Below are 27,695 nucleotides of genomic sequence, written 5' to 3'. Positions count from 1 at the left end.
CCTTTTCTATGGGCAAAATTTCGGCATAGGAATTGAGATATTTGCATACGCATATTACCGGCCAGGTTCCATATCCTACGCCAACCTACCGAAGCTACGAAAGCTCCTCCTCGCCTCTGTTCGTCCCCATTTTCAAGCCCGCTGCCCGGCTGCCCTCATTTTTGCACCGCGATGCTCCAGAGACGAATCGCCTGATTATATATGGCTGCTCCGGTCGATTGCTATGGTGCAAGGTATTTACTTTAACGATATTTTGCTCGTTTTTAAAAAAGAAACGCGAAATTTGCACGCTGCCCGGAAGGAAATACTTTGCGGGACTTTATTTTCGGAGTAAATTATATAATGTATTACTAGCATGAAATGATAATTTTATTCAGCTTGAACAATCTTGCTGACAGTTGAAAGAGAACGTCGGTGAAAGTCTAGAATTTTTCGATTAGCTTAAAATTTTAACTCGTCATAGAATTCCGGAAAACAAGTGGTTTTCACTACCTTTCGTATGTGTCCAGGTATTATTTGGAATAACGTCAGAAAGTGGTTTTTTTCGAAAAGCTCTTTGCGTTACGATTCTCGCAGTGAGGATCTGAAAAGATTTGACAGCTATTGGAGGAGCGTAGGGAAGAAAAGTTACGCGAGTCACCACCTAATTGTCACAATAATTAATGATCGATAATTTTTGTGAAAATTGTTGTGAAACAATTATTTTTATTATCAAGTGAAGTTAAACTTATTCGAATTGAAAAAATATTTCTTTCACAGATAATTTAGAAAATTTGTCAACTTTTATTCTTTCGTACACGATACAGCTATTGTCTTTGTTAAAATCAATTTCAGTGCAAATTTCGTTCCTTCATTTTGTGTATCAAATTATTAATAAATATTTTCCACAGATTTTAGGATAGAAAAAACTCGTGCATCAACTATACGTATACTTGATCAGCCTGAAAATAAACGTATTACGATCGAAGTGATAAAAAATGGGGATAAAATTGCTCGGTAAACGCGTGTGAGTAATTACCATTGCGATTTGCAAACAGATTTCACGTGTTGTTGAAAACACGTATAATACCTGTGGCAATTTCTTTGCGCAAACTTACGACTCTTACGAGCCGTCTGGCTGGCCAGTCGTTGACCCAACCGATAAAATCTTAGTCGGTATATATAAATCCTCGCGTCGTTTAACCGCTGCAGCAAAGTACTTCGAGTCCTGCATTGCTGCATTTACCGCTAATCCTACTTTCCGACCCAAACGAATCGCCTGACTCCGCAATCGCGATGGCAGATAGGCATTATGCCCGAAATCCGCCGGCTGCTTGGTTTTTACCAAACCTTTGTCACTCGCTGCTAAAGTGGCGCGCGCAACGTTCCTCGCCAAATTCCGCCACTAGCGGCGCTAGTTGTTCTTTGGCAAACTTTCTCGGTGCCCTCAGAATTCGTTATGTGGTTTATACGTGTTATGTCTAAATATACGATCGGAACTATCGTGACATTCACCATTCGCAATTTTCGCACAAGCAGAATGAACAGAATGAGCAGAATTATAACCTCAAAGGCATCGGCAAGTGTGTCAGAAGTGTCGAAAGTCTACTAGCGCCACGTATAGGACGATTTAGAGGTTAAAAAACTGGGACGAAAAAGGCAAAATATTTTATGATGTACGGAGCAGTTTTTTTTTTTTTTTTGTTACTTCTGGCACTGTATACGTGTTCAGAAAAAAAAGGAAGTTACGATAGTCAAATGGGGAATAAAAAGTCAAGTTTACACTTGATCTCGATGTTTTGACGGTTATAGAAAATCGGTGCAGTTTTTCGTGAGTTGGAATTGATTGGATTGCGAGCGAATTTAGCTAAGCTATTTCTGAATAGTTTGCGTGGATGTAAATTTGTCGGGAAATTTCGTTCGGTAGTTATTTGACTTTGGACCGATGTATAAGTTGTAAGACAATTTTGAGAAATAATTTGGACGATTTATAATTTGCAATATGAGTCGCAGGCGAACCGAAGACGAATATTGCAAATACGCGAGGCGAAAAGACTATTGCCGCCTTTTTATATACGATTATTTATGTAAAAAGAGTATGTTACGCGTTTTTTCACGAAGCACGAAATTGAGGTTAGGGTCGCGTAATGTCAGATTTTATCGCGACAGCGCATGCGCGCAGTCCGGAAAAGTACACTTTTAACTCCCACGACTTGAAAGTGATTTTTTCCGTACTCCGCGCATGCGCATTCGCAGACTCACTTTACCGTCATAGAAACGGGTATTTTGCGTACGGAAAACACGCATGAAAAAATGCGCAAAATATATAAAATCTATTCAAGCATCACAGAATTGGCATTGTGCCATGTGCGACGTGACACGTATTTTTTTCCATCGCTCTTCTACCTTCTCTATTCTTGCGCACAAGATTTTTGATCAAGTTGTATAAAATGAGACAGGAAAATCATGGTAAGGTGTATAGAAAATTATTTGAGAAGTGCCCGAAGATTGTTCTAACAATAGTTTATTTTTCTCTCACTTTTCAGGCGCGGTATCTCTGATTTTCTTCCATTTTTCATTTTCATCTTCATCTCTTATTTCGTACCTCCTCGAAACACACTATATGGCCAGTACGAAATTCTTCACTCTTCACTCTTGAGTAAAAGATTGAACGACGAGAAAGGGAGAGTGATAACCAGATATCTCTGTCCGACTTCTTCTATTTCTTGTTTTTAGTTCATTTTTCTCCACTTTACTGCTCTTGTTCTCATAAATCTTTTACTTTACTCTCAGTCTACATATTTCTGCCATATTCCTTTGACTACATTGAAAGTTTCACCTGCTGTAAGGTAGACAGGAAAGGGGGGAAGAGGTTCAAACTATACTAAAGCAGCATCGAAAGGCACGTTCTGTACTCGCAGTGTACCGTGAAAGGCTACGGCGACATTGAGGGTAGATGCGTTTTGCCCGGAAGTAGAAATTCTGCTGCGCAAACCGCGTATAAATTTGATTCATTAGCCGACTTGAACCAGTTTCGACTCTCCATCCGTACGTGCTTCGTACGATTACTCCAAGGACTGAGACGGCGAATACCTTAATTCGTACGCGCAATTGCGATACCGAAGGCTATTCTCTTCGAAGATGAATCATTTCGAGAGACAAAAGAACGTTGATGATAACCCTAAGAAGGTTGGTACAAATGCTCGTTGAAGTCAGACGCGGCCGAGTGTTAATTAGAAGGTTGGTTGATTGGTGGAAAATCGATACTTTGTGTTAATTTTATCACAAATCGGTCATACATTGAGTATTTTAAAAAGTATTATATTGTATTACCAAGCTGCGAGAATCTCTCTGGAAATAGATATAGGAATACTTTTTCCCCTAAAGTCATTCGAACAAATTTTCTTTCTTACAATATTTATTTCGATACTGAAATTTGTTAATCGTTATCAGTATCGGTGTATTGTTGTAGAATTCAACGTTTAACGATTCCAAAATGATTTTAGAAAGTGTTAATTCGGTGGATTCTGTAGAAACTAATTTTCTGAATAAAATAAACCGGCGTAAAGTGAAATCGGGCGCATCTGCTAGGTTTTTTTTTTTTTTTTTTTTTAATATAAAAACATTTGAAATATAGCACCGACATCCAAACTTTTGTCTATGAAGCATGTATTTTATATTTTCGAATTTTTAAATAGATCTTCGTTGCTTATGAATATAATGATTTGACAAATACCCAATCTCGTAAAAAAAATCATGAAACGGTATCGATCTTTGGTTAACTGATCACCTTAAATGGTGAATTTCCACTTAGAAAACTTCAATCGATTGATTAGGATTATATTATGCACTCCTTGATTCCAATTATACACCGTATGACAACAAGATGATTCAGTAGATTGATAGAAGAAGTAGAGAACAACGGATATGATATATTTTGAATACGATTAAATTACACGATGAAACCAGACTAAAGCAATAGAAATTCGGTAGAATGTAAGAGACAGGAAAAAGTGTGACAGCGGCGGGAGGGAAAAAATATTGTGAAAATTCATGCTCACGTCATGCGTCAGTCAGGATTATTTCTAAACCCTCCCCCCCCCTCCCCCCCCCCCCCCCCCCTTTCCAGCTACCGTGCCGCGGTCGCAATCTACATCGACGCCTTTTCTGCGTGCGGCTTCGTTCTAAGTCCGAAATCCAAAGCTCTTTGAATCAGCCAACTTGCAGAAAAAAAAAAACAAGTCGATTGATTCGTGTCCGCAAAAACGCACAACACTCTATAAAAATAGGAAAAGTACTCTAGTAGTTCAAAGTGGATTATTTTGAAGCAAACAATGGGAACGATTAAATAAATTGTGATTGATTTTTATTTCTTGCTGTCGAAATTCACGAGTATTCTTCTTCAAGTCTCATAATAATTGGGGTTTAAAAATCTAACTGTTAAAGAATATATATTTTTACGTTGGGAAGCTTTATTTTTTTAAGCTTTACGTTCTATGGTCTTAAGATTCATAAACCTTGATTTTCGATATTAATTGCCGAGACTTTACAAGCTATTTCACGGAGGTGAAAATAACTTCAATCGACGAATATAATTGTGAGATCTACGTGGTTTTTTCTTTTATCTTTAATTTCATACGTACAGTGAAATTTTTCTTTATTTCCTCTTGCGTTTGAATAAACGACGTCAGAGGTGATCCTGGATTTAATTTTCAGCTGACACAATCCCCGTTCTGGGTATGTATAATGTAATACATAATGTACGTCTACATGAGCGGATTCGTGCACACGTAACTGGATACGAGCTTGAGTGACATTTTGACATTATTCAACAATTTTTTTCATACTTGAATATCCTACTTCAATTCTGGACTACAAACATTTGAATTTGAAGCAACATTTTTGACGTTACCTGCCGCTTTCATATTGTACCGGCGATGATAAAATACTTGCGGTTCGTGGAGCGCTTGCCATTCTACTCGAGTAGAAAAGTTATCATTAAATTATATTCCAAATACAATTGTAAAAAAAAAAAAAATGTTTTAATTGTATTTATTCCATATATAGCTAAATATAGCTTCTCGAAGTACGTGGTACATATATTACAATATTTCAGAAGAGTTATAAACTTCGATAAGATTCTAATTTGTTGATGAAAAAAGAGCGTATCAAAAGAAATCCGAAGGTGTAAGTTTTATATCACGCAAGAGCTTATAAAATGTAGGATTAAAAATTGATCGTTGCATATGCCGGTGCTATCTATGAAAAATAAATCATGTACCTACCATTTCGCTGCGTCATTTTATGCCATGCCTAAAAATAATTGTCCATGGGCTTGTTCGCTCCCTCGCTCCCTTCTTTCCGCCCCACTCTGGACGTTATAAGCAGCATCAGCATCAACATCAACATCAACAGCAGCGGCAGGAGCAGCTGTCGGTTAAAACGCAAGGGTAGCCTCTCAAGTTTTGACATGAGGTACGCGACCGCAGGGCACGGCATCTCTTTGCCCTAAGCTATGAGAGCGAGCGGCGCGGTTGCGAATGAGTAATGAAATGTTGCGAGGGAGTTAACCGTAGTAGAAGAGGGGGGCGGTAGAGAAAACAAATACAATGAAAAAAAAACTAAAAAAAAACTAAAAAAAAAAAACAGGGAAAGAAAGTAGGAGAAAAAAAATGAGAGAGAGAAGGAAAATTTATAAAGCGAGAAAAAAAAAAAATACCCCGGCAAACCACACTCTCCTGCGGGGCGGAAGAACCCTCCGAAAACCGAAAGGTACAGCGAGAAGGGGGGGGGGAAAAGCACGGAACGGGGGAGGGGGGAGGAACGCCCCCTCGCACACGCATCCATCAAACGGAAACCGTATAGGTATACCTAGCAGTCTTGCCCTGACGTCATTAGCAAACGCCGCAGCCTCCCCCCCCCTTCCCCCCCACCTCTCGCCGCACTTCGCCGCGAGCTTTTTGACCCAGGCAAGCTTTTCCGACACTTTCGGCCTCGTCGACGCGATGCGATGTGCATTCAACTGAAAACACATCCCCCTTCCTCAAACGCTAATCGTTTCTCCCACTTGTGCAGCTGCGCTTGCCGGACACTTCATCTTACAAGCAATTTGTTTTGCGAAATTTTCGCCAAATTATCAGAACGATGATACATGTTTCAATACAGTTATGTCGTTATGGGGTTTCGCAAAGAAAAAGGAATCGAGTGTTTTTTTTTTTTTTTATGCAAATACGAAATACTGAGGAAGAAAAATTTTGTGGCACGTATCGGTGAGAGTTTCGGGAAACCAAACACCCAAATGCGCAGGCGTCAAATCACGTGATTTCATTGATTGGTTCAACCGATTCCCGCCGAGTTTTATTTTTTTGTTTGCTTGTCAGGATTGCCAACTCAGTTCACGCGGCTAGACGTTTATAGCTATCAAAATTCGTTGGCGCCCCGAGGTTATGTTGCGCTGGGAATTTGAGGTAACCGAAATGTGAAGAATTTTTATCTCAGTCAACATAACCTCGAAAAGCTTGCGTATATTAACAGTTCGCGTCGTCGCCTATCTAAATAAAATTAGCCAGCCTATCTAAACAGACGATCAATTTGTCGCATGCACACTTGGGTGTTCAATTTTCTGACATTGTCACAGCATATCGAAACGTTTACCTAACCAAAAATGTACCGTAATTTTTTCTAACAGCGTAAGGATTTGTGCGCCTTAGCAAGTCAATCAGAGATACAGCTCGTGTTCGGTTCGATCATCGTATCCCACCGTGACTATTCGAAATTTTAAACGTTATTTGTAAAAATAACCTGAATATTAGGAAATGTGGAAAATGATGAAAAATAGAATGTGGCGACACTGCGCGGTTGCCTGCATCAGGCGCACGGATCGTTTGGCTGTTAGAAAATCTCACATTTCAATTTGCATTATATTACACGAATATTCTAGTAAGATTTTTGCTACTTTGAACGACACCGCGTGACCCGAAACAGAAATCTGAGAACAAACGGCTTCTATATATTTTTCAAATAAAGCTGAGTTGTTTTATGCATGAAAATGGTCGTCCTGGCATGTTTGACCGTTATATTTGACTTAGTCAAGTAATCACCGACAGTTACCTGAACAAATCTCCCTTATATCTCCTTTCCCTGAATTTATCCAACCGAAATCAAACAGCAGCATATTATGCTGAGTTGAACCGGTATCTCAATTACCGATCTCCACCCCGTTCTACACTTGCGCACGGACTTCGAACTATACTTTTCCCCATTTATGCGCGTAGGTGGAAGCGAATTGAGTACCGTGCCTCGTTGGTTTCGATCAAAAGTCTATACGGGTATGCGAATCCATCGTCGAATGTGGTGAGAGAGTTTCTCAAGACGTCGATGACGGTTGCTAGGTTATTATTATTAAAAACTCCAAACATCACGCGGAGATGGTTTGAACATAAATTATATACTCTGGGACTTTCTGTTACGGTCAACTTAATAAATCAAAACATCTCACTGTTGAAATGAGGATCTAAGGCATGAATTTTCCGGAACTCCAAATTCCTCCCGACAAGAGGTGTCATTCAGACATCAATATTCACCGATTTCACCCTCTTCTTGAATCCACGAACGACCGTATACATGTACAGATCAGTCACGAATTGACGTTTACTGATGCAGCGAACCCTGTGCCCTACATTGGGAACAAAAACATGAAAAACAAAGCCACGTTAACACAGATGGAATCTAAATGTAAGTATTGGAAAAACGACAGGAATTCTCTCTGCATCGAAGCTGTTCGCGTTTGACATGTGCAGCATCCCGTAGGGATTCTGAGTTTTCTTTTATTCCTGAGTTAATGCACGCTCGAAGAATATTCAGAGCGAAGTACTCGCCCTCAATCGCTCAAAGAGCAAGACCGTGGAATCTGCTTCGTCGTATTGAAAAACAAGGAGCCAATTCTGGCGCAGCTCTGTGAGTGCAATATTAGCCTGTTATTGAAGTGTTTTTACCCGACCTTATCCAAATTCTGTGAGAGTAAGTTTTCGGCGTCTTAGGTCAACGAATACTGTCAAATTGCTTGACGTTTCGACCCTTTTTTTATTTTATTGACCTAAAATTGGTTTTCACGGTTCGCTGAAAACACCAGAAACGAAAAAACGACAAGACAAAAATTTCACATTCTTGCCTCGAGTCAATCAAGCGGATTTTGATTACGAAAATATCTTGACGTAGAAAGTTCTTTGAAACCCATGAATTTTAACCAAGATTCATTCATCACGTTAGAACATCCGCACTGTTGGATGCTGATTTCTTTTTCGATGCTACACGAATGCAGCGTTCGTTCGATTTTAATTAATCACAGTCAACTCTCAGTTCTTTACAAACTGTTGGAATTATATTTTCTATTAATCTTCTTTACCGATCAAAAGACTCATAATTACAGTGTAATTATTGTTATTTCTTGAATATTATGGAATAATATGCTTTGTAAGAAAATGGTTCATCGTTATAACGAACCTGACGTCACGGTGACTTGATGCAAATAATTGACGAATTAAATGAGCTCCAATTTGTAAAAATTGATCGAATCGCACGATCTTTTTGTTTGAGAGGTGATTTCAGTAACGTGATTGCATCAAAGTTGTTAAACATAATGTTACAATTGTAAATGAAATTTTCGATTTCCTGAATCCCAATATTTATCAGTGCAAATATATGACAATACATGGCGCGAAAGTACACTTGAAGTTAATCAAGCCAGGTCTAAATAAGAGTTCCCTGTGATCCAGACCGAAAATTTTGCGAAAACCGTATTTCAACTGTAAAAACCTCGTTTTTGATAACTTTAAAGAAATCACATTGTCTTGCAATTTTTCGTTAGTAAAAAAAGGGTATAAATCGCTTGTTTTATTTACAAATTCTCTACAAATTTTCTGACGTAGAATTTTTCTCCTACTGAACGACAGTCGATGAAAAAAAAATCATATGTGCACGATCAATATAATTTATACGTAACAAACTTACGTCTCAGCAAGAACAACTTTATCGTTAATTTAAAGTCAAACCGAGAAGATTTGTGGAGAATTGATTTACGAAAAGAATAAACCTTTTTTCATCAGATTTGACGAGCAATATGAATTTTTCTGACCGATATTTTTCATATGAATTTAAAGAAGTAGAAGAATAACGATTTTTTTTTTTTTTGATCTTTTGAATAAAATGAAATCCTGCAATTTGAAATCCGTGTTCTTAAATTTTTCTCCATGTGACAGGGATATTTTTACTTGTCGGTTACATGCAGATCTAGATAGACTAAATTCAGTGACATTTTTCGAACATTCGTTTCCTCACTTCATTGTTTTAATACTGTTTAGATCTTACTCGTCGTACATCGTTTCCGACTAGGACAACAAACGAACTGTCAAAAAGGTATACTCATTCCAGTTTGTACGGTTTGTGGCTTCAAAAATAATAACATTGTATTCTTAGACCTTGGAATATCAGCCTAGGTCTATTTTAAACAACAGATACGAAAATCGTAACGCTGTTCAGTATCTGGTTTCTCACTATTCTACTGTGAAAAAAATATTACGTCAGTATTGAACACAATTTGATAATCCAAACTGTTACATCCAAACAAGATCCAGCTGCTCCTAATTTTTTTTTAATTCGTTTTTTGTAAGCTACCGTTGAACGAAACTTGAACAAGCGCTTATTTAGATATTTTTTAAATATGAACAAGCGAGGCAACTCTTAGACTTTAGCTAAAATATAGGCTTTGTAGCGGATAAAAAAAAAAACAAAAAAATTAAATTTTTTCCCGCGATTTCTAACAGTTTATCATATACATCCCTAACTTCAGCTTGACCTCAGGTGTCTGTCTATTACCTGAGCGGCAGAATTTTCTTCGCGTTGGGCGTCAGAGCCCAACCGAATTAGGGGGACTTTTACAGGAAATGAAGACATTTACAGGCATCGCTCAGACCCTCCCCTCCCCCCCCGCCCCCGCCCTCTCCGCCACTCGGCATCCCATACTGCTGAACGGTGGAATTTTAAGTAACACTTCCCGAGGGACGGACGCTTTCTCGAGCCTCGGCATCTCCTCGCTACTTAAGAAGCGTATAAGAGCTCGGTAACGTCTGCGCTATTAATTTCTGCGGGACGGTGAGGGGCCGAGAGGGGCAAAAGTGAATGAGGAAAAAAAAAAAAAAAAAAAAAAAACAAGAGGAAAAAAGACAAGTAAACGGTGGAAGGGGGGGTAGAGGATAGAGATAAAAAAGGAAAAGATATAAAGAAAAATGTCAGCCTGCTCGCTCATTCCGAATTTTATTATCTTCCTTTGCCTCTCCGACCAGCGCGGAAAATCACCAAAGAAATAGATGCGGCGTCGTTTCTGCTAACAGATTGGTGGGATTTTCTCGGTTTTAGAATGCGCCGCGAAAAACGGAAACGGGGGCAACGTCGTCGAGCACCACCAGCCCTCCTACTGGGAGCAGCCACCCTTCAGCCAACCCTACTTCGACAACACCACCCGAAGGGAAACCACCACCACCGTTGGACAGTCAGCCTACCTTCACTGCAGGGTCAGGAACCTCGGTGATCGAGCGGTGAGTTTGACCAACTATCATTTTTAACCGATACCCGAATCCGCGAAGCCTTTCTTTCTCGAGAAGAGAAGAGTGCGTCGATCCGTCAGACAAACTTTTGCGGGGAATTCGAACACGACCGAGTGTAAAATCTGAAAGTGATAGGACTTGGCAGTCGAATGAAAAAGATTTGGAAGAAAAATTATAAACTTTTTTTAAAATAAGTATCTAAACTTGGAGAAACGTATTTGATTATTTAGAAAAAGTAGGCTCCTTGATTTTCACAGAAAAATCGAAGGCGTCACACTGAGCAAAAAAATAAATACGAGAATATCAGAGATGGTTGGAGTCTTACTTGGAGTCGGAGATTCAAAAATACCTAACAACGGAAGATTTTGTTACGTAAATGTTATTTGATTCAACAAAAAAGTTGTCAGGACAATAATTTAGGTTATCAATCAGAACCGCATTTATTTCGCCGTAGTTGACAAATTCACGAATTATTTATTTATTTATTTTTTTTTAAGTTTTATGTAAACGTGGCAATCTATGGGAAAAATATGCGAAAACTCAGTGCAGAGTTCGTACGCACAAGGAAAAATTGGAAAATCGGGAAAACTTATGAAATTCCTTACAGCATGAAAAAGTGAAGGAAAAGTCAAGAATTTCGAGAAAAAGGCTGGAATTTTGCGTCTGCCGAAGAAATAAGCTTCTTCTTACACAGAGTATTATCGATCTTGAGGAAAAACAACTTGTACTTAAAATTTTATATCGTCGTACCACTTCATATGTTCTATGTATATTACTTAATACCAAAGCTTCTTTCCTTTTTCTTTTCGTTACAAAAAATCACAGGCTGTTGATGGTAAATTGATAACACAGGTCTGCCAAGTATAACCTTTCATTTCACCCTTAAGTAATAATGCTTTTCTCAGGTATTTAGGTGTGTGGAATTAAAATATAACGCTACGCTAGTGTTTTTATATTACATCGGGTTTTATATTTACGCAAGATACGCGTATTTACAGATCAAAGTCAGATACTTTCAGATTCCAAATAGCGTACAAGCTTTGCAGTAGCTAAATGATCTTTTTAATATGTAAAAAACGCAATTGCGGGGTCTGATGACAAGCAGCCGTCACGACAAATAAGAGACCGTGCGTCAAATTGACGACAGCGCCAAATCGACCGTATTTCTCCCAACCGACGGGCATTTTCCTCTCTCTACGCCAATGACTGAGCCAATCATAATCTTCAGTGGCTACGCCACGTCACGAAATCAACCAATCGTTTTGAATCACCCTGTCACACAGTAAATAACGGTTTACTCGGTATTTCTGAAACTATTGAAACAACTCACAGCGCAACAACTAACGTTCACTCAGCTCACACCGAGAGAAGACATTTTTTTGGTACCATGGTTTGTTTTTTCGAAAAAATGATGACGAATAACCGCCAGACGACTCGTCAAGGTTAGTGCAAGTCCCACCGACGGTGATAAATTTGGCCACTCGAGGCGCTACTTGTACTCGCGCTCGGTCCTTATAAACCTTAGAGCATGAACTACCGTAGATAGTTTCGCGTAAACGGAACGTGTAGCGGAGGAGTGAAAAGGAGTGAGGTTATGTTTGTCACAATCTGTCTCTCTCGCTCCACACCTGATTGGTCGACACCTTTCATCTCAGCCAATCAAATGCGGAATGAGACAAACGGAGTAACCCTAACGAATATCTTTCTCTCGCATCACTTCGGCTACATTTTTCGCGAGGTCGATCGGATGGCAGCTCCCTCCAGCGGTGTATGCTCTAAGCTATAAACACAGAGACCACCTTCTTACATCATCGATTATCAAAGTTTAAAAACGTGAGTAAAAATAGCGTGTACTTATTTCTGATCATCGCGCGGGTACTTACGCAGTTAAGGATGAGCTCGGTCTTTAAATATTTATCCAAATATTCTCGCGACGCGGTATCAGAAAAGTATGAGGGTAGACACACGTAACGCACAGCCATAACTTTGATCCCAAGGGATGAACTCTCCGTGTATATAGCCGGAGCAGCGGATGCAGTTACGCGTCTACGTACGCGAGTATCGTTCGGTCGCCGTTACTTTGGCAGCGGAATCGTTTTATTGACTTTTAAACTTTTCAAATCTCTCCTCCGACCAGCCCGTATAAACCCCCGTCCGCGATAGCCATTCGAGATCCCTCTGCTGCGTGTACACATTTTCCACTCTCTTTCTCTCTCTCTCTCTCTCTCTCTCTCTCACGGCCGATGTAGGAAAGTCGATTTCGATAAATATACCAACTCCGCTCTTCCAGCAAACGAATCCCACCCACTTTCGCTGCAGGTTGGAAACACGCCTCTTTCGGGCCGGAACCGGGTTTTAGAAAATTACTCTCGTCGTACCCCGACAACTCAGACATTATAGACTAACTCCATGATTTGATAGCGAAGCCCGGTTTTCAAAAAAAAAAAAAAAGGTGCGTGAGGTTTGATCCCTGTTATTTTTTTCTTCATTTTTTTTTTTCATCTTACTCCAATCAAGTTTAGGAAACAGCAGGGAAAATATTATTTTGGTTTGTTTCGAATTTAACGATTATGTTGAGTTCAATTGAATTCGAATTGATTCGAACAATATGCTGTGTATTGGCCTGTGAATTCGAATAACGTTTCATATTCGCGTCGAGAAGTGTTGGGCGCATATAATAACAAATTTCCGCGCTATATTGGGGTGGACTTTTGTAATTTCAAATTAATTTTGTTTTCATAATTACCAATTGAAACTACAAATCGTAATTTGTAATTAGTTGATTAACAGTCCCCTCAACACTAGCATCACGTATGTAATGATTCTTGATCGAATCACATATTTGTTTGCTGATAATCAAGTAATTGTTCATTTCGGTTGAAGAGTTTCTGTTCTCAATGCAGATACATGTGTCATCATTTCTACATTTTGATCATTCATTTAATCGAATCTGTAAGAAATAAAGGTCGATTGTGCCAAGAAGGGTTTCTTTGCCCCATCGATCTAACAATCCGAATATGGATCATTTTCAAACCCATCGAATCCACTTCGTCGTAACTCCGAATTATATTGGTGTCTGAGGATGAAACTGATGTATAAGAGATCGGTATTGAATTTTTTATTCTTTAAGATTCAAGCATCGAAGATGGACGTGGAATATTGGAGTCAGTCACTACCAAAGATCTGTACAAGTATAAAAAATATATTCGAAAAGATTTGAAACAATTAACGAAATTTCGCCGAAATTAAAGTTCGCCGAATGTACAACTCTTTCCGGATTTAACTCAAAGTTCAAAATATAAATTTCAATCCAAATTAAATAAGACTCGATTTTCGAATAGTTTGAAAAGTATAAAAATCTGCTTCAAACAATTTCAACGAGTATAAATCTGGATGAAACAATCGGGCGCGCTAAATTATAAAGAGTTTAAGTATAATTACGTGAGTATACACCGTATTTGAGCACAAAAAACAAAAATAAAGAATAAAATGAAAACTAGTTGAATCATATATGGGTCATTCCATGTCAAATCGACCAATAGTTGGAATCGATCGGAATCAATTTTCATTACTAAAATAACATCAATGTTCTTATTGCTCATCATTATGCCCCTAAATAAAATTTTGATTGTTCAAAATTACAAACTAACATGATTTACTGAACACATTTGAGATGAAAATGAAAAAAAAATTTTTTTAAGAAAATAATTTTTTTAGTAAAATTCAAAAATTCATATTATGGAAAAATCTAAAAACACAGTTTCAAAAATTTCAGGATCTCTTAAGGTTGGTTCAAGATGGTATACAAAAAAATTTGAGTCAAAAATTTATTGTCGAGCGTCAATTTTGAGAACTTTTAAAAATTCAAAATTTCACAAATTTGAGATTTTTCAAAATTTTTTTCGAGAATTTTTTTTTTTTACAGCCCCAAGTATCCTCTTTGAAATTAACCATTGATCATTTCTTAATTTGCAACAGTTTTCAAGATATTTAAAATATAAGTTTAAAAATAGGAAAAATTGTGAAATTTTGAGTTCTTCATTTCTTTTGAAAAAAATTTAAAAAATTTTTTTCCTTTGGCATAACTTCGTAATAGGATAAAAGAAAACTCCTGAACAAAATTCGGCCAAATCGAAGGGGGTCGATTCCAACTATTGGTCGATTTGACATGGAATGACCCATATATACATATATAGCTAAAAAAAGGCAATCGCGACAAATATTTCTTTAGCCCGTCCTTTTTTTTTTTCTTTTCTTTTTGTGATGTTGAATTTCTACGCGGTGAAAGGATATGGCGATGTCCGTTTTGCGTGACGTTCGTCGATTTCATGCACTTTATAGGATCGTGATTCTTGTTAATGGAGATTCGAGTTGCGAGGAGTGGAAATAATAACTTTGTAACGCCTCCGAGCCTCCGTGCAAACCCTCCGCTGGCTCATGTCCACAAACCAAAACCTACTAACTCTCCTATTATCAACAGGCCGTTATTTACCCTTTCGTCAAATTCTTCTTTCCCATTAGCCGAGTGGATTTTTTACTCCATTATGCCATTTTTTATTCTATTTTTTTTTTTTTTTTTTTTTTTTAGAATCACGACCCTCTGCTCCGACCAGACGAGATTAAAACCGTCCCTGGTACAATATATAACAACTTTGTGGTTGTGTATAATTTAGGTGACTCAGCCTATTATCTGCCGCTTCATGCATCATCCAAATGACGCCCAGAACCCTTCTCTTGATCCCTGATTTTCATCGATGATGAATCAAAACATATCGACTGTATCTACGCCGCTGCATTCAGACACGCCTGACTCCCTCGATGCCAAAATTGCTGTGTATATAAAACGTGTCTGCGTGCTGGACGGCAGTATTCGCATCTCTGGCTGGAAACAAATGTTCAAACATTTGCACGACACTTGTTTTATTATGTCCGTCCGGAATTTTAGGGCTCGGTCATCCCGGGACCTCGCAATTTACGGCTATTGATATCAATTTCACCAACTTTTTTTATTCGTTCATTTTTATTCATTTGGGGACGCGGAGGGTTGCAAAATATTGAGAAACTTCGTTCTTCTACCATTTTAAATAATAGAAAAAAAAGTGCGGAAAAAAGCTTCACCATTGAAATCGTAGTATACAGTTGCAACGATTTTAGGGTCGTTTATTCCCGAGCGGTAAGGAATACAGTGCGATGGGGTTGAACTTTGCTTTTATCCTTAATAGCAACCGGGAAGTCGAGCAATACAGTCGAACAGATGCGTGCTATTATTAGAACATGAATTTCATATTTATTGATTGGTTCGAAAATATACAGACGAAGCGATCAGTTTCTAAGGTAGATGAGAAGTGCGCGGGTCGAGAGGTGAAGATGAAGTGACTTGGGATGAGCAGAAAGAAGCGTTGGTGAGTGCGCAAAGCAAAGTGAGTGATCAGGGTTCTGGGGTTGAGAGGAAATAGTCAGGTATGCACAGGATGTGCGAGAGATTGTTTAGTCTAATGAAGTGAAGAGGCTTCTAGATAAGATGGACGGAGAATGAGTTGCGAGTGCGAAGAGGGACTGAGCACGTAACACACTGTACCGACATGAATACGAAACCATTCGACGAAACATTCTCACGTCACTTTCGGATGAAAAATGTACGATTGGTTTTTATTTTAGTTCGAACAGTCGCATTTTTCACGGTGACATTACGACTCGACTGAATCCGTGCTGGGGAAAAATTTATAGTTCACTTTGGCAATGCGATCGTGATATATAATAAATGGATCGCCGTTTCAGTTGTTGAAAACTCGCGGAATAGCTGAAAAATGATCGAGCACGAATGCATAAGCTCTAGGAATTATTCAAGTTTTTAAGTTACATTCGTACTTGTTAGTTTTTCAACGATCTCAGTAAATCTCGTTGCAAGAAACGGTGGTACTGTATTTTTCCGATTTATTGATGTCAACCCCACTGATATGCTAGTGACTTTGGATTCATGCAACAACTGGTATTTATCGTTGGATGCTGAGCGAGGAGATCAAGTTCAATTATTTGGTGTGAATGGAAATTCCAACGCTTGCATCGATTTCATTACACCTTCTCAGTTTGACGTTGCCACACCACGTTCAAAGCCGAAGCACATCAATTTGCAAAATGTCGAATATAGCTGCAATTTATGTAGGGGAATTGACTCGTAAGTTCGGAATTCCGGGTTTTGGTTAATTTAGAACGATCTACTCGATGGCCCGTGAAAGCAGCTCTGCCAAATGGCAACTTGCACCTTGAAGTCCGGACTATCGAGACAACTTATTCATCAAGGTGTTGGCGTTAGCGGTGTCAACTTTGGCATTCCAGTCCAGGCACCGCCCGCCGCCTGTCTGTAAACAATTAGCCAGTCGATCGAGGTTTACGCCAATCGGGTTCGTTGGCTTCCTAACCATTGGCCCGAGGCAAACACGTAGGATTGTAGTTAGGCATTCATTTCACGAGGATATGTGCAACTCGAGAACTTATTCACGAAATCATACATCATACATTGTATTAAAGTTCGGAACCACAGTTTGGATGTTCGGATGTTCAGAAAGTGACGTCACGAAAAATTTTTTCTCTCTCGACGTCATCGATCTATAGTAATCGTCGACAACGAAAATCAGCTAGCCGAATTCCTCAGTCTGGAAACAACCGCGCAGTAGAAAGGACGTATGAGAATCGCACTCCGCAGATTTCGAGTATCGGGTTCCCTACCTCCTGGATCCTACGCTCCACGTCCGCGTCCTGGTGCAACTCGACTTCCAAGACAAGCGCTCCGTGGTTCCTGCGCTCCAGGTACGTTACCTGGTGAAACTTAACTTCCAGGACAAGCGCTCAATGGTTCCTGCGCTCCAGGTACGCTACCTGGCGAAACTCGACTTCCAGGACAAGCGCTCCGTGGTTCTGGCTGTCCAGGTCCTTGTATTGGTGACTTTTGACCTTCAGGACTAATTTTCCGTAGTTCTGGCTGTCCAGGTCCTCCACCTGGTGGATTTTGACATCCAGGAAAAGCGCTGCGTAGTTTCTGCGTTCCAGGTACGCTTTCTGGCGAAACTTGACTTCCAGGACAAGCACTCCGTAGTTCTGGCGGTCCAGGTCCTTGACCTGATGACTTTTAACCTTCCTGACTAATTTTCAAGTTTACAAATTTTATTATTGAAAACGTCATGTTTTATACCATCAAACCAATATGCATGCTTCAGATAACATTTTGAATCAGAAAAAAAACTTTACGACTAGGATCAACAAATTGCAATTGGTGAGTGGCTGGCATTGTATACATAGGAATACATGAAAATAACGTCGTTCAATTAGAGCTAAAATTTCTGAGCGTAGTGTTTCAAATCCCTCAGTACTTAGCTCGTTGTTTTGTGGTATTTTTTGACGAAATTTATTATCATAAAATCTCAATACGTTATACTTACATGCATGTGTAAACGTGATTTGTAGCATTATATAGAAAAAATCTTACGGGCAGATTCGGTTTGCGTCACATGCGCAAAGACAGTATTCGTTCTGTATACTGTGAAGCAAGTACCAGAATTTTTTGGGCAGTCATCGTGCCCCAGTCTCCCCTACAACTATGTCATCTAATAAAACACTGACAACGAGTAAGCAAGCGTACGAACACCAAAACCAGTTACACTAGGCATTTGACCCCGACCGGAGTTTAGCGAGCGAGTGTTTTAAAACTAGTATAAATTAATTTGTTTTGCTTTTCGCCAATCTGAAAAATAATTTCTTTGCAAATATAAATCGACCCTTTTCTGATTTTTGAACAGCTGATTTAACTAGTGGAGCGGGTAACGTAACCTCCAAAACAGATCTTTTCGCTTTCTATTTGAAAAAACGAGGCCACTGAACCCGCTGAAACGATTTGTTCTGCTCTTTGTGAAGATACGGTGACTCAAATATGACTTGCAGAAAGGCGTTTTTTTCTCCGTAGCTGAAACGCAAACAAAAATTCAGTGCTGAATATGCTTCTTACCAGAGGCCATTATGCATACATCAATTATTGAGGTTGTGTTACTCACTCCGCTGGTTTATGCAGTGTTTTAAAAGCGTGGAATGTCGACACTTGCAAATAACCAGCGAATTGGTAGATATTCTAAATTAGAATGTTTTCCAAAGATCGATGAAAGAAAAGAAACAAAATAATATATTCACTTGGATGGTTAAAAATAACAGTCTTTTTTCACTTTGACCCTCTCAAGTGTTAGTGTTCGTTAGAAAAAAGATCCCTCCAAAAAATGAGCTCTGTAGCTCAAGTCCAACAGGTTGCTAGCTTAATTTTTATCACCCATTCAGTTAACATTGGAAAATTTCACTTTTTCTTATAAGTTCAAATTTTTTATCGAAAAAGAGAAAATTGGCAGTTTCCAGGTGATTGTAACGTGTGTTCTAACGACGAGAACTATGCTTTGATACAGATTTGGAAATTTTGAAGAATCAGCTTCAAGCATAAATTTAAAAACACATTGAACAATTCACTAGTATTTTAACTTTTAAAAAAAAGTGGAATTTCCCTGTGTCGAATGAACGAGAGATAAAAATCAAGATCACAAACCAAGAGACTGGAGCTAAAGAACTCATCTTTTGGCAGGCTCTTTTTGCTTCAAAACCCTACCATTTGACGGGGTTAGAGAGAGTCAAAAACTTTTTTCGAACCACCCCAATATACATGTAATAGATTGATCACGCTGACGTTGAATCCATCGATCGTCATTTTTCTTCCAGGTTTCGTGGATCAGAAAAAGGGATCTGCACATTCTGACGGTCGGCATTCTGACCTACACGAACGACCAGCGGTTTCAGTCGCTCCACAGTGACGGTAGCGACGAGTGGACCCTGAAGATCAGTTCACCCCAGATCCGAGACAGCGGCGTTTACGAGTGTCAAGTCTCGACGGAGCCCAAGATCAGCCAGGCTTACCACCTCAGTGTAGTCGGTGAGTTGTCTTTAGATTCGTGTGGGCTTCTTTCCCTTTCCCAAAATTCTCGTCAAATTACTGTGCCCATCAGGATGTGCAGTGTAATCATAAAAGCAATAGACTGGAAAAAGAAAACTGCAGAAAAGGTTCTAATACTGTTATTGACTGAAGTCAGTCAAGTTCAATTTGAGCGACTTGAAAACTAAATTGAAGCACTTGGGTTCCGAACGAAAAGATAGGCTACTAATCGTTTCGAAGCATTTAAACTGCGGTAGCACGTTTGTTTTTTCTGTTAAGCCAAGATTGTACACTGTACGAAAAAATAATTTGATGTCAATGTCAAGCTATCCGAAAGTGAATTTCTGAATTGAGCAGAAAAATTGTTCTATTGTAGAGCAATACTTCAAAGAGAAACGATCGTTCAATTTTTACCTTTGCAATACCACGGAAGATGGTAACTTAATTAAACTCACCTTGACTGAATTCAAATACAGCTCCCCGGCTTCTGAACCTGTGACTCGTCAATAATTCTTTCTTTTGCATCGACACATTTTGACTGATATTGTCCGACCATATCATCATCCTCGAGTTTAAGATTCCATCAGAGTAGATGTGCTATGTTTGGACACTTGAAACATATCGACTGATCCATTTCTGGCCATATCCATTACGCCTAAATGGAGATATGGGCAAAGATGATGATGGTGTGGAAATGTCAGCTTTGATCAAACAATAATCTTCTCAGAAGTTCTGTGTAATGATTCCTTTAACAGACCGTTTTCGTAATCAACTCAACAACTGAATACATGCATAGTACCAACAGAATCAAGTTCAACAGTGAGGTGGCGCCAAATAAACGTTGCCTATTTATAGACCTCTGTGACCCTGCCTGCTCTAAATTGATCCTTAGCGTCATCGATGAGTTTCCAGATAACATAATTCCCTCGTGAATACAGAGAAGCAAGCGATCCGAGCACCTGGTCTCGTGAGTTCGCAGAGCAGAACTCGGTCGGCGATTTGCATACTCCCTCACTCTGGAATAAACAGGCACCCAGACTAGACGACGAGGTACCGAGTCCGCGACATCAAACGGAATCGACGGGAAACGTTTGCGCTGTAGGAAAAAGCTTTGAAACGGTTCCAGGACGTGTCTGGCGTGTGTGGGTGAACTGGTGAACACGCGGCCTGGTTATCAAAGCAATAACCGATGCCCAAGAGCTGAGGCGAGGCTATGTGTTGGAGAAAAATATCCTTCAAAGGTGCAGCTTGAGGTTCGAGGATGGCCGCCGCCCTCGCTTCTCTTCTTTCCTCGCCTCTGCTCTTCTTTTCACTTCTCATGTCCCTCAGGTATTAGGCACCATTCAAAGGTGGCGGTTAGACTCGCCGTGGGTGGTTGAATACACACATCAACTTGCGAAGCAGCGCCAAGTGGCGTGCCGTAGTTCGGTGCCTCGCACCTTGTACACCTTGGTTTGCAGTGCACCAAGCAGAGTAGATTTCCGCCTCCTCCTTTTCCTTCTCCGACGGCAAATCCGCAATTCGTCACTTTCGAATCTGCTTATTTCTCCGCATTCTTTTTTCATTTTTTCCCCATTTTGGTCTTCCCATTTCATTCCCTTCCGCAAGCTGTTATAACCCGCCGTTGAGGGAAGAAAGCCATGCTGCCTGACAGAACCAATTACCCCGTGATGAATAGCCTCCGAGTACAACCGAGGTTAATCTGTTTGCAGTCGTTCGTCCCAATGTACGAAGCTTTGATTACCGTCTAACGATCAGTCAATATTAATTCTACTTTTCCTTTTTTACACTCCACTTCTAGTCGTTTTCCCCATTTTTATATTCTCGATTTACTATTCTTTGCACCGTCCGTTCACGAGTCCATGATATATGGATAAGCCGTTCCATCAATCGACTGACAGGCTTTTTACACAACGCTCATAGAACCCGTAGAAAAACACGCAATGTCAACCCGGGTGAATAGGTTCAACTGGTTTCTAACGCGTCATTGGTATCGACGCTTATTCACCGAATAAATATTACTGACAATTACGTAAGCAGTAACTCGCAGTCCCAAGAACGAAATAACCCTTACCGATTTTCTTCGTTTTGTGACATGTTGCCGCACGTCAAAAACAGTTGGACACGTATTTTTTGACACGCTGATTGAGCCGTTCAAATCACGAAGATCAAAGTTTTCTCCGATTTTTGGGAATAAACTTTGAGAATGGATTTCACTGTTAAGTGAAAATGCGTGACCCATGTTTTTTGATCTACCTAAAAATATTCCAAAAATTGAAAAAACTGGCGTGATGCTTTTCTCGTCAGTCAAAAGTACCCTTGAGACAAATCGGTCATAAATCAAGTGCACTATTCCAAAATTCAGCTCTTTATTATCGAGTAAAACGATCTACTTTACCTTTTAGCTGATTGGGAGCTGATTCGCCACTTGAAATCAACGAGCTGGAACCACGAGTCTAAATTACGCAACGCTCTTCTTGACCAACGATCGATTCGGCTTCCGATCTGCGATGTATAAAGACTGTTTTACCGTGAAATTGAGGTTACGAAAATATAAAGCAAGAAGAAAGGAAAAATTTCAGCTCACCTTCAAATTAGGTTGTTTCGAGTAGCGGGTACGGGATTTTAAGACATGAACAGACACTTATTCGGATTTGCATAAGGTAGTTTTAATCGTACAGATCAGCCCGAACCGTATTACCCCTATAATTGCATTAACGGCGCAACGGTATACATATATATGGTCGGAGCTTTTGCTGCCCTTCATTTTGGTTTAATGTAAAATACTAACTCGATCCCCAACGGGATGCAAAAATAATATTAGCGCGCGCCGGGTCGTTGGGCTTGGCTTTCTCCCGCGTGATTGAATTTTTTTTTTGTATCCGCTTGTTTCTCTTTTTTCCATCCTCCCTCTCCCTCTTTCTACTCCCCCCTCCCCTTCTCTCTCTCTCTTTATCTTTCTAAAAAATCTAATCTCTCTTTCCCTTTATTCTTCGTTATGTAATCAATTTTTTCCTCCAGACCAGCGCCCTTTTCTCATCCAGGATCAATTAGGCTCTCACACCTTTCGTCTGGCTTCTTTCAGTTTCGAAGGCTATGATCACGGGGAACCCTGAACTCTACATCAAAAGTGGAAGCGATATAAACCTGACGTGCACCGTGCTCAAGACTCCAGAGCCTCCGTCCTTCATTTATTGGTAAGTCCTGTTGAACTCCTTCAAAGTATCAGGATTCGTTCAATGGTTTCATCGTCATACCTTTAAGAAACTCTGATACTAAAATAAGCTTCGGCACTGATTTTTCTTTTTCCATCGTTATTTCTTTCAATTACTTTACTAATTGGCAAAAATTTATATCAATAAAAAAAAAACACAAAAAAACAAACATATAATTAACTCTCAAATCTGCATCGAATTTATACCACTCCACGTTAACTCTGCAATAACAAAATTAATGCCTTTTTCTTAGTGCTGAGATTTTGAGAAAAACAAAATTGCAACTCTCGAAGACCTTCAAAATCCTACCCCATTTATCGTAATATCTTTAAGACGCGCGCTGCTATCCGAGGCTATAAGGTTGATATGTGCTATCAGAATCGGCGTATTTCACCCCGGAAGATACTTCGATTTGATAATCGTATACGTGTTCAAATTCACCGATTGCACTACATCCAACGCTCCAAACTAAACGTGCAGCGCACCCGGGTTCAAGCATTCCCGGATGTAGCCGCCAACGGAAATAAAGCGTTCCCCGAGGAGCTTGCAACGCTCTCGACTTGCCACCGTATCATCGACTTCTTTTCCGTTTCACACAATTTATGAACGAGTTTGTTCTCATATTTTTTTGTCATTAATCCTTTAATTTTATTAATTTATTCGCGTGGCGTCGATTGGTCTTTTTTTTTCTTTGCGGTCACGATTGAAGAAAGAGCTGCGCAAACAATTTGCTCTGTTTTTGCTTTCTGAAAATAGTTCTTCTTTCTCTTCATCGATAATTGTATTATGCTTGTTTAGTTAGAGTTTGTGGAAATTCTGCTTGTCTGTGTAAAATCTGCTTGAAACCGTATTCCGTACATAGATTTGGAAGTTTCAACTCGAGTTACGCGAGATCAAAATTTTTAATAAGGAGATGATCATTTCGGGATAGAGTCTCACTTAAGACTTTTTTGTTTTGATTGGATTTTCGAATGTAAATTACCCAAATTGAATTCTACTGATTTCAAATCGCAACGAATATAACTTGAAGCGAATGAAAGGGACTTTGAGTACAGCCTCGATTGATTTCTGACCGAATTTCCGCCTCACTTGAATCAGTATTTTATAATACCTCGATTTTGAATGTAATTTAACGTCGATTGTCTCACCTCGGCGTGACGATCTATAGAGAAATGAATAAGTAAGCAAAGAAATCGCTGCCCAAAGCGAAGGTACGGTTTTACTCGTGGATCGTTTTTAAAAGGTAAGGGGCGCTCTTTTGCCCGCTTCATTGACGGTGAGAGAGAAGTAACTTTAGCAGTTAGCGAGACTTTGTTTGAAAACTTTTGGCAAGCTATTTGTTTCCCGGAGAAAGCTGCCGGAAGACGAAAAGGAAATTTTAATCTCGCCCTGTATAGCGTATGTACGTATAGGTATAGCTCCTCGGCAATTTCTGGAAAAGTACGAGAATGGAATTCCCATTTAATACACAAGTTTGCAAAATTTCTGCACGTACGCGATTCACCAACTTCACGCATTTGCGCAATACGGCTTTGCACGCAAGGCGCAATCGAGCGATCCTGAGGTCACTCTTAATAAATTCCTTCCTTTCATCTGCCCCCAAAGGTACAGGGGCGAACACGTTATAAACTACAGCCAGCGGGGTGGAATCAGCGTCGTAACGGAGAAACAGACGCGGACTTCGAAGCTGTTAATTTCTCGGGCGCTACCCGCCGACTCGGGAAACTACACCTGCGCACCCTCGACGGCCGAGTCAGCCAGCGTCATGGTGCACGTACTCAATGGTGGGTGAGTCGTCTATCCTGACTCCTGTATTTCTTTTATCATTTTGTACCTGGAACTATATTTTTCGATTGTGGTGAAAAATGAAAATAGTTCAGGAATGAGCGGTAAACGGAACTAAAAATTTCTCTCAGTGTATGGATACCGTTACACCCACTGTTTGAATACTGTTCTATCCAAAAGGAAATTTGGTATATTTAGTAACTATTTAATGTGGTTATAGTCGTCAAATACGTTTGTTTGGTTTACTACACTTTTTCCAATCGAACAAGTGTGAAATATGAAGGAGAGTTCTGGATACAGATTCGGTTACCGACACTCTACTTAGCCAAAACACAAACCCTGTTCTAAAATCCTTGAAGCTGAGAGGATATAATTACTCTGATTGAATGACTTTATCGATCATCGAATCCGACGGAATCGATCGTTCGATAATTTCGTTGCTCTACCTTACTGAATGTTTTCCTACCTTACCACAGTTTCATGCCTCACTGGGTAAAATCGCTCAATCTTGCTCGATAAGGTAGGCGTGTTGCTAATGCAGTTCCGGAATTTTACCCGATAAGGGTTAAAAGCGTGGTAAGGCAGACAAATTTTCAGCGAGGTAAAGCAATGAAATTATTGGATGATGGATAACGTCGTGTAACAATGATTCGATGTTCGATAAAGTCAGTCAGTCAGAATGGTAATATCCCCCCACCCCCAAAAATTCTAGAAAATCGTTTGTGTCTTGGCTAATTTTAAGTGAAGTATTATTCGGTAAACGAATCTGAATCCAGAACTCTTCTTGATATTCTACTCACATTATTCTACTTCTTCTTTTTTACTGAACAAGCATATCGTTCGTTCAATTTCGATGAACCGTGTTTTCGTACTTTGCTGGTGAATCGATTTTTCATAAAACACCCAAAATTGTTGTTTCTTGGGTATTTGGTTTCCTTTTATTCTTTATTATTGAGCGTAACAGCCAGTCAAAGAACTCCAGCATTCATAAAACTCATTACAAGTGTTTTACGTTTATGTAACGTGAAAATAACTCGTGAAAATATGCTATTGTAAATTGTTTTACCGTGAGTGAAATAACAGTCGATGTTAAATATTTCATATTCGTTTGATTCGACACTGGCAAATATTTACTTCATAAATGGTTATTTCAAATGTATGTATTTTATTACTTGATGCAAATCGGAACATTCCGACTGCAGGTTAAATTATTAATTTTTCTCTGTAAAGTGATTCAGCTTGTTTAATTGAGATATGCATTTTTATTTTCAATTTTCCTCTGGCGAGGGATTATTAGTTTTACCGTCATTCGAAATCATGGAAAATACGAATTGAAGTTGATCGATAAAACGCTACCACAAACCGAATTTTCAAATGGAGAAATAAGAATTCTGAACATCTCATCAGCATTCTCTGAACTTAAATGTTACTTTTGATTTCTTTACTGAAAAGAATACAAAACGGCGGTATAATGTCATCGGAATAAAGAAATATACGAACTTGAAATGTGATTCTGAAATTCGAATTCACGAGTCTCAGGTTATATTGCTTTCGTTGTACCTAATTATGAAATGTAATGGAATCGGAGTAAAAGCTTTCAGAAATAAAACTGAGACTATAACAAGAAAAGAACAGCCTGTCGTACTTTATTCGCTTATACACTCGGTCCTATAAGATGTTGTAAGGAAAGTCGATATCCCTTCGCCTTGACACACTTGAGTAGCGCTCACTTGAAACGTCTATTGTATAACGGATCCAAGTCCCCAGATAGCTTTCATGCAAAAGCACTACCTCTTAATTCCGCCTAGCTTAAACGAGATAAGTCGCGTAACGAATCGCAAGCTGCGGGTCACGGCTAACGCGGAAAGACCTTCTCAAGCTATTTTGGGGCCGATTTCTCGCTTTCTAGAGAGTGTGCAGTGGAGAAGATGAAGATATACTCTGAACGAACCGTGAAACCGAATTCTATAAAATCGGAGCGCTCCGCATTGAAAAATATGCTATTGATCAAGATGCCGTATTTCCAATGGAAACGTGATGGTTAAAATCGTAAACTAGAATCTAATTAGTTGGTCTTTATATTTCAATATAGCTGCGACAAATATTATTCACAGCAATAAGTAAACATAGAAAAATTCATCCAATAGCGTGTTTTTATCCTAGCTACTTGGCGAATTATTTTAGGCACTAATTACTGCAAATGTGGTTCAATTAACTACCACCCATCAAATTTCTATGGACTGTGATGTTACTTTTCGTGGCTGATATTTTTTATGGCTTTTACGACATAACTTTTAAAACGTTCAATATGTAGTAATAGGATCTCAATGAAACAAGCAAACATAAAGACAGGATGAGGGCTTATTAAGAGAGAGTAGAGCTGTCGGAGTTCAATTTTCTTGTAGATAATCTCAGCATAGAAAAAAAAACGAAACAACGTAAATTGAAATATCAGAAGCTTGGCTGTTCATAACATGAAAAATAAACCGAGCCATAATTGGCTAAAATTCGATCTTAAGGTACACGGGCTTTTTAGATATTAAATAAACCAGCGATATATTGACGTAATTGCTCTAAAGGTATGTATGTTTGAACTTTTTTAGTTGACAACAATGATGAATTTTAACAATTTCATTACAAGATATTCGTTCATTTAGTACTTATCAAATCATTATATTGGGAAACTGCGAAGATTTCTTTGAAAATACAATAATAGAAAATACTGGTCTGATAAAGAAAATCTTAAATATACCGTTGCTTCTTTTTAAATCGCTTTAAAATGGTTTGAAATTTAGTATATTCGTTCGATTTCACTTTAAAATGGCTTATTTCATTGAAATAACATTTTTACACGAAGTCACTGAAACAGGTTTTTTTCGGGACGATTATTATTGACTCCGTGCAATTTTCTAAAACTAAGTATTCAGTGATGACAATATGACGAAGATCATGTGTTTCAGTGAATTCGTAAAGAATAGTCTTCTACAGAAAACGTGCTATCGTAAAATGAAATTCAAAATAAAATTTCGGATCTCTCTTTATACTTCCACTATTTTCAAATCGATCTTCGCTGCTCACAAATAAGAAAACTCGATGAAGTCACTCAGTGTACGATTATCTCGTAAAAAAATTTATGAAAAGCATCGATTTCGATCC

The 27,695-nt window shown here is 39.1% G+C and overlaps 1 protein-coding gene across 9 annotated transcripts in view; it reads left to right on the top strand.

Moving 5' to 3' along the window:
• The window catches only part of LOC124214239 (protein amalgam), a 224,261-nt gene that overhangs the window by 184,570 nt on the left and 11,996 nt on the right, over nucleotides 1–27,695 (top strand). For 8 of the 9 annotated variants that reach the window (XM_046616446.2, XM_046616449.2, XM_046616448.2 and 5 more), the window contains 4 exons: nucleotides 10,393–10,571; nucleotides 19,329–19,539; nucleotides 22,625–22,736; nucleotides 24,360–24,538. In XM_046616446.2, the coding sequence (XP_046472402.1) occupies nucleotides 10,393–10,571; nucleotides 19,329–19,539; nucleotides 22,625–22,736; nucleotides 24,360–24,538 (681 nt within the window). Of the gene's footprint in view, nucleotides 1–10,392; nucleotides 10,572–19,328; nucleotides 19,540–22,624; nucleotides 22,737–24,359; nucleotides 24,543–27,695 lie in introns of all 9 variants that reach the window. The other variant, XM_046616451.2, reaches the window with a different exon arrangement.

The sequence above is a fragment of the Neodiprion pinetum genome, chromosome 3 (assembly GCF_021155775.2).
Source record: "Neodiprion pinetum isolate iyNeoPine1 chromosome 3, iyNeoPine1.2, whole genome shotgun sequence".
NCBI classification, from domain to species: Eukaryota; Metazoa; Arthropoda; class Insecta; order Hymenoptera; family Diprionidae; genus Neodiprion; species Neodiprion pinetum.
Note: the sequence above shows the minus strand (reverse complement) of the source record. Positions and strands in the feature narration are given on the sequence as shown.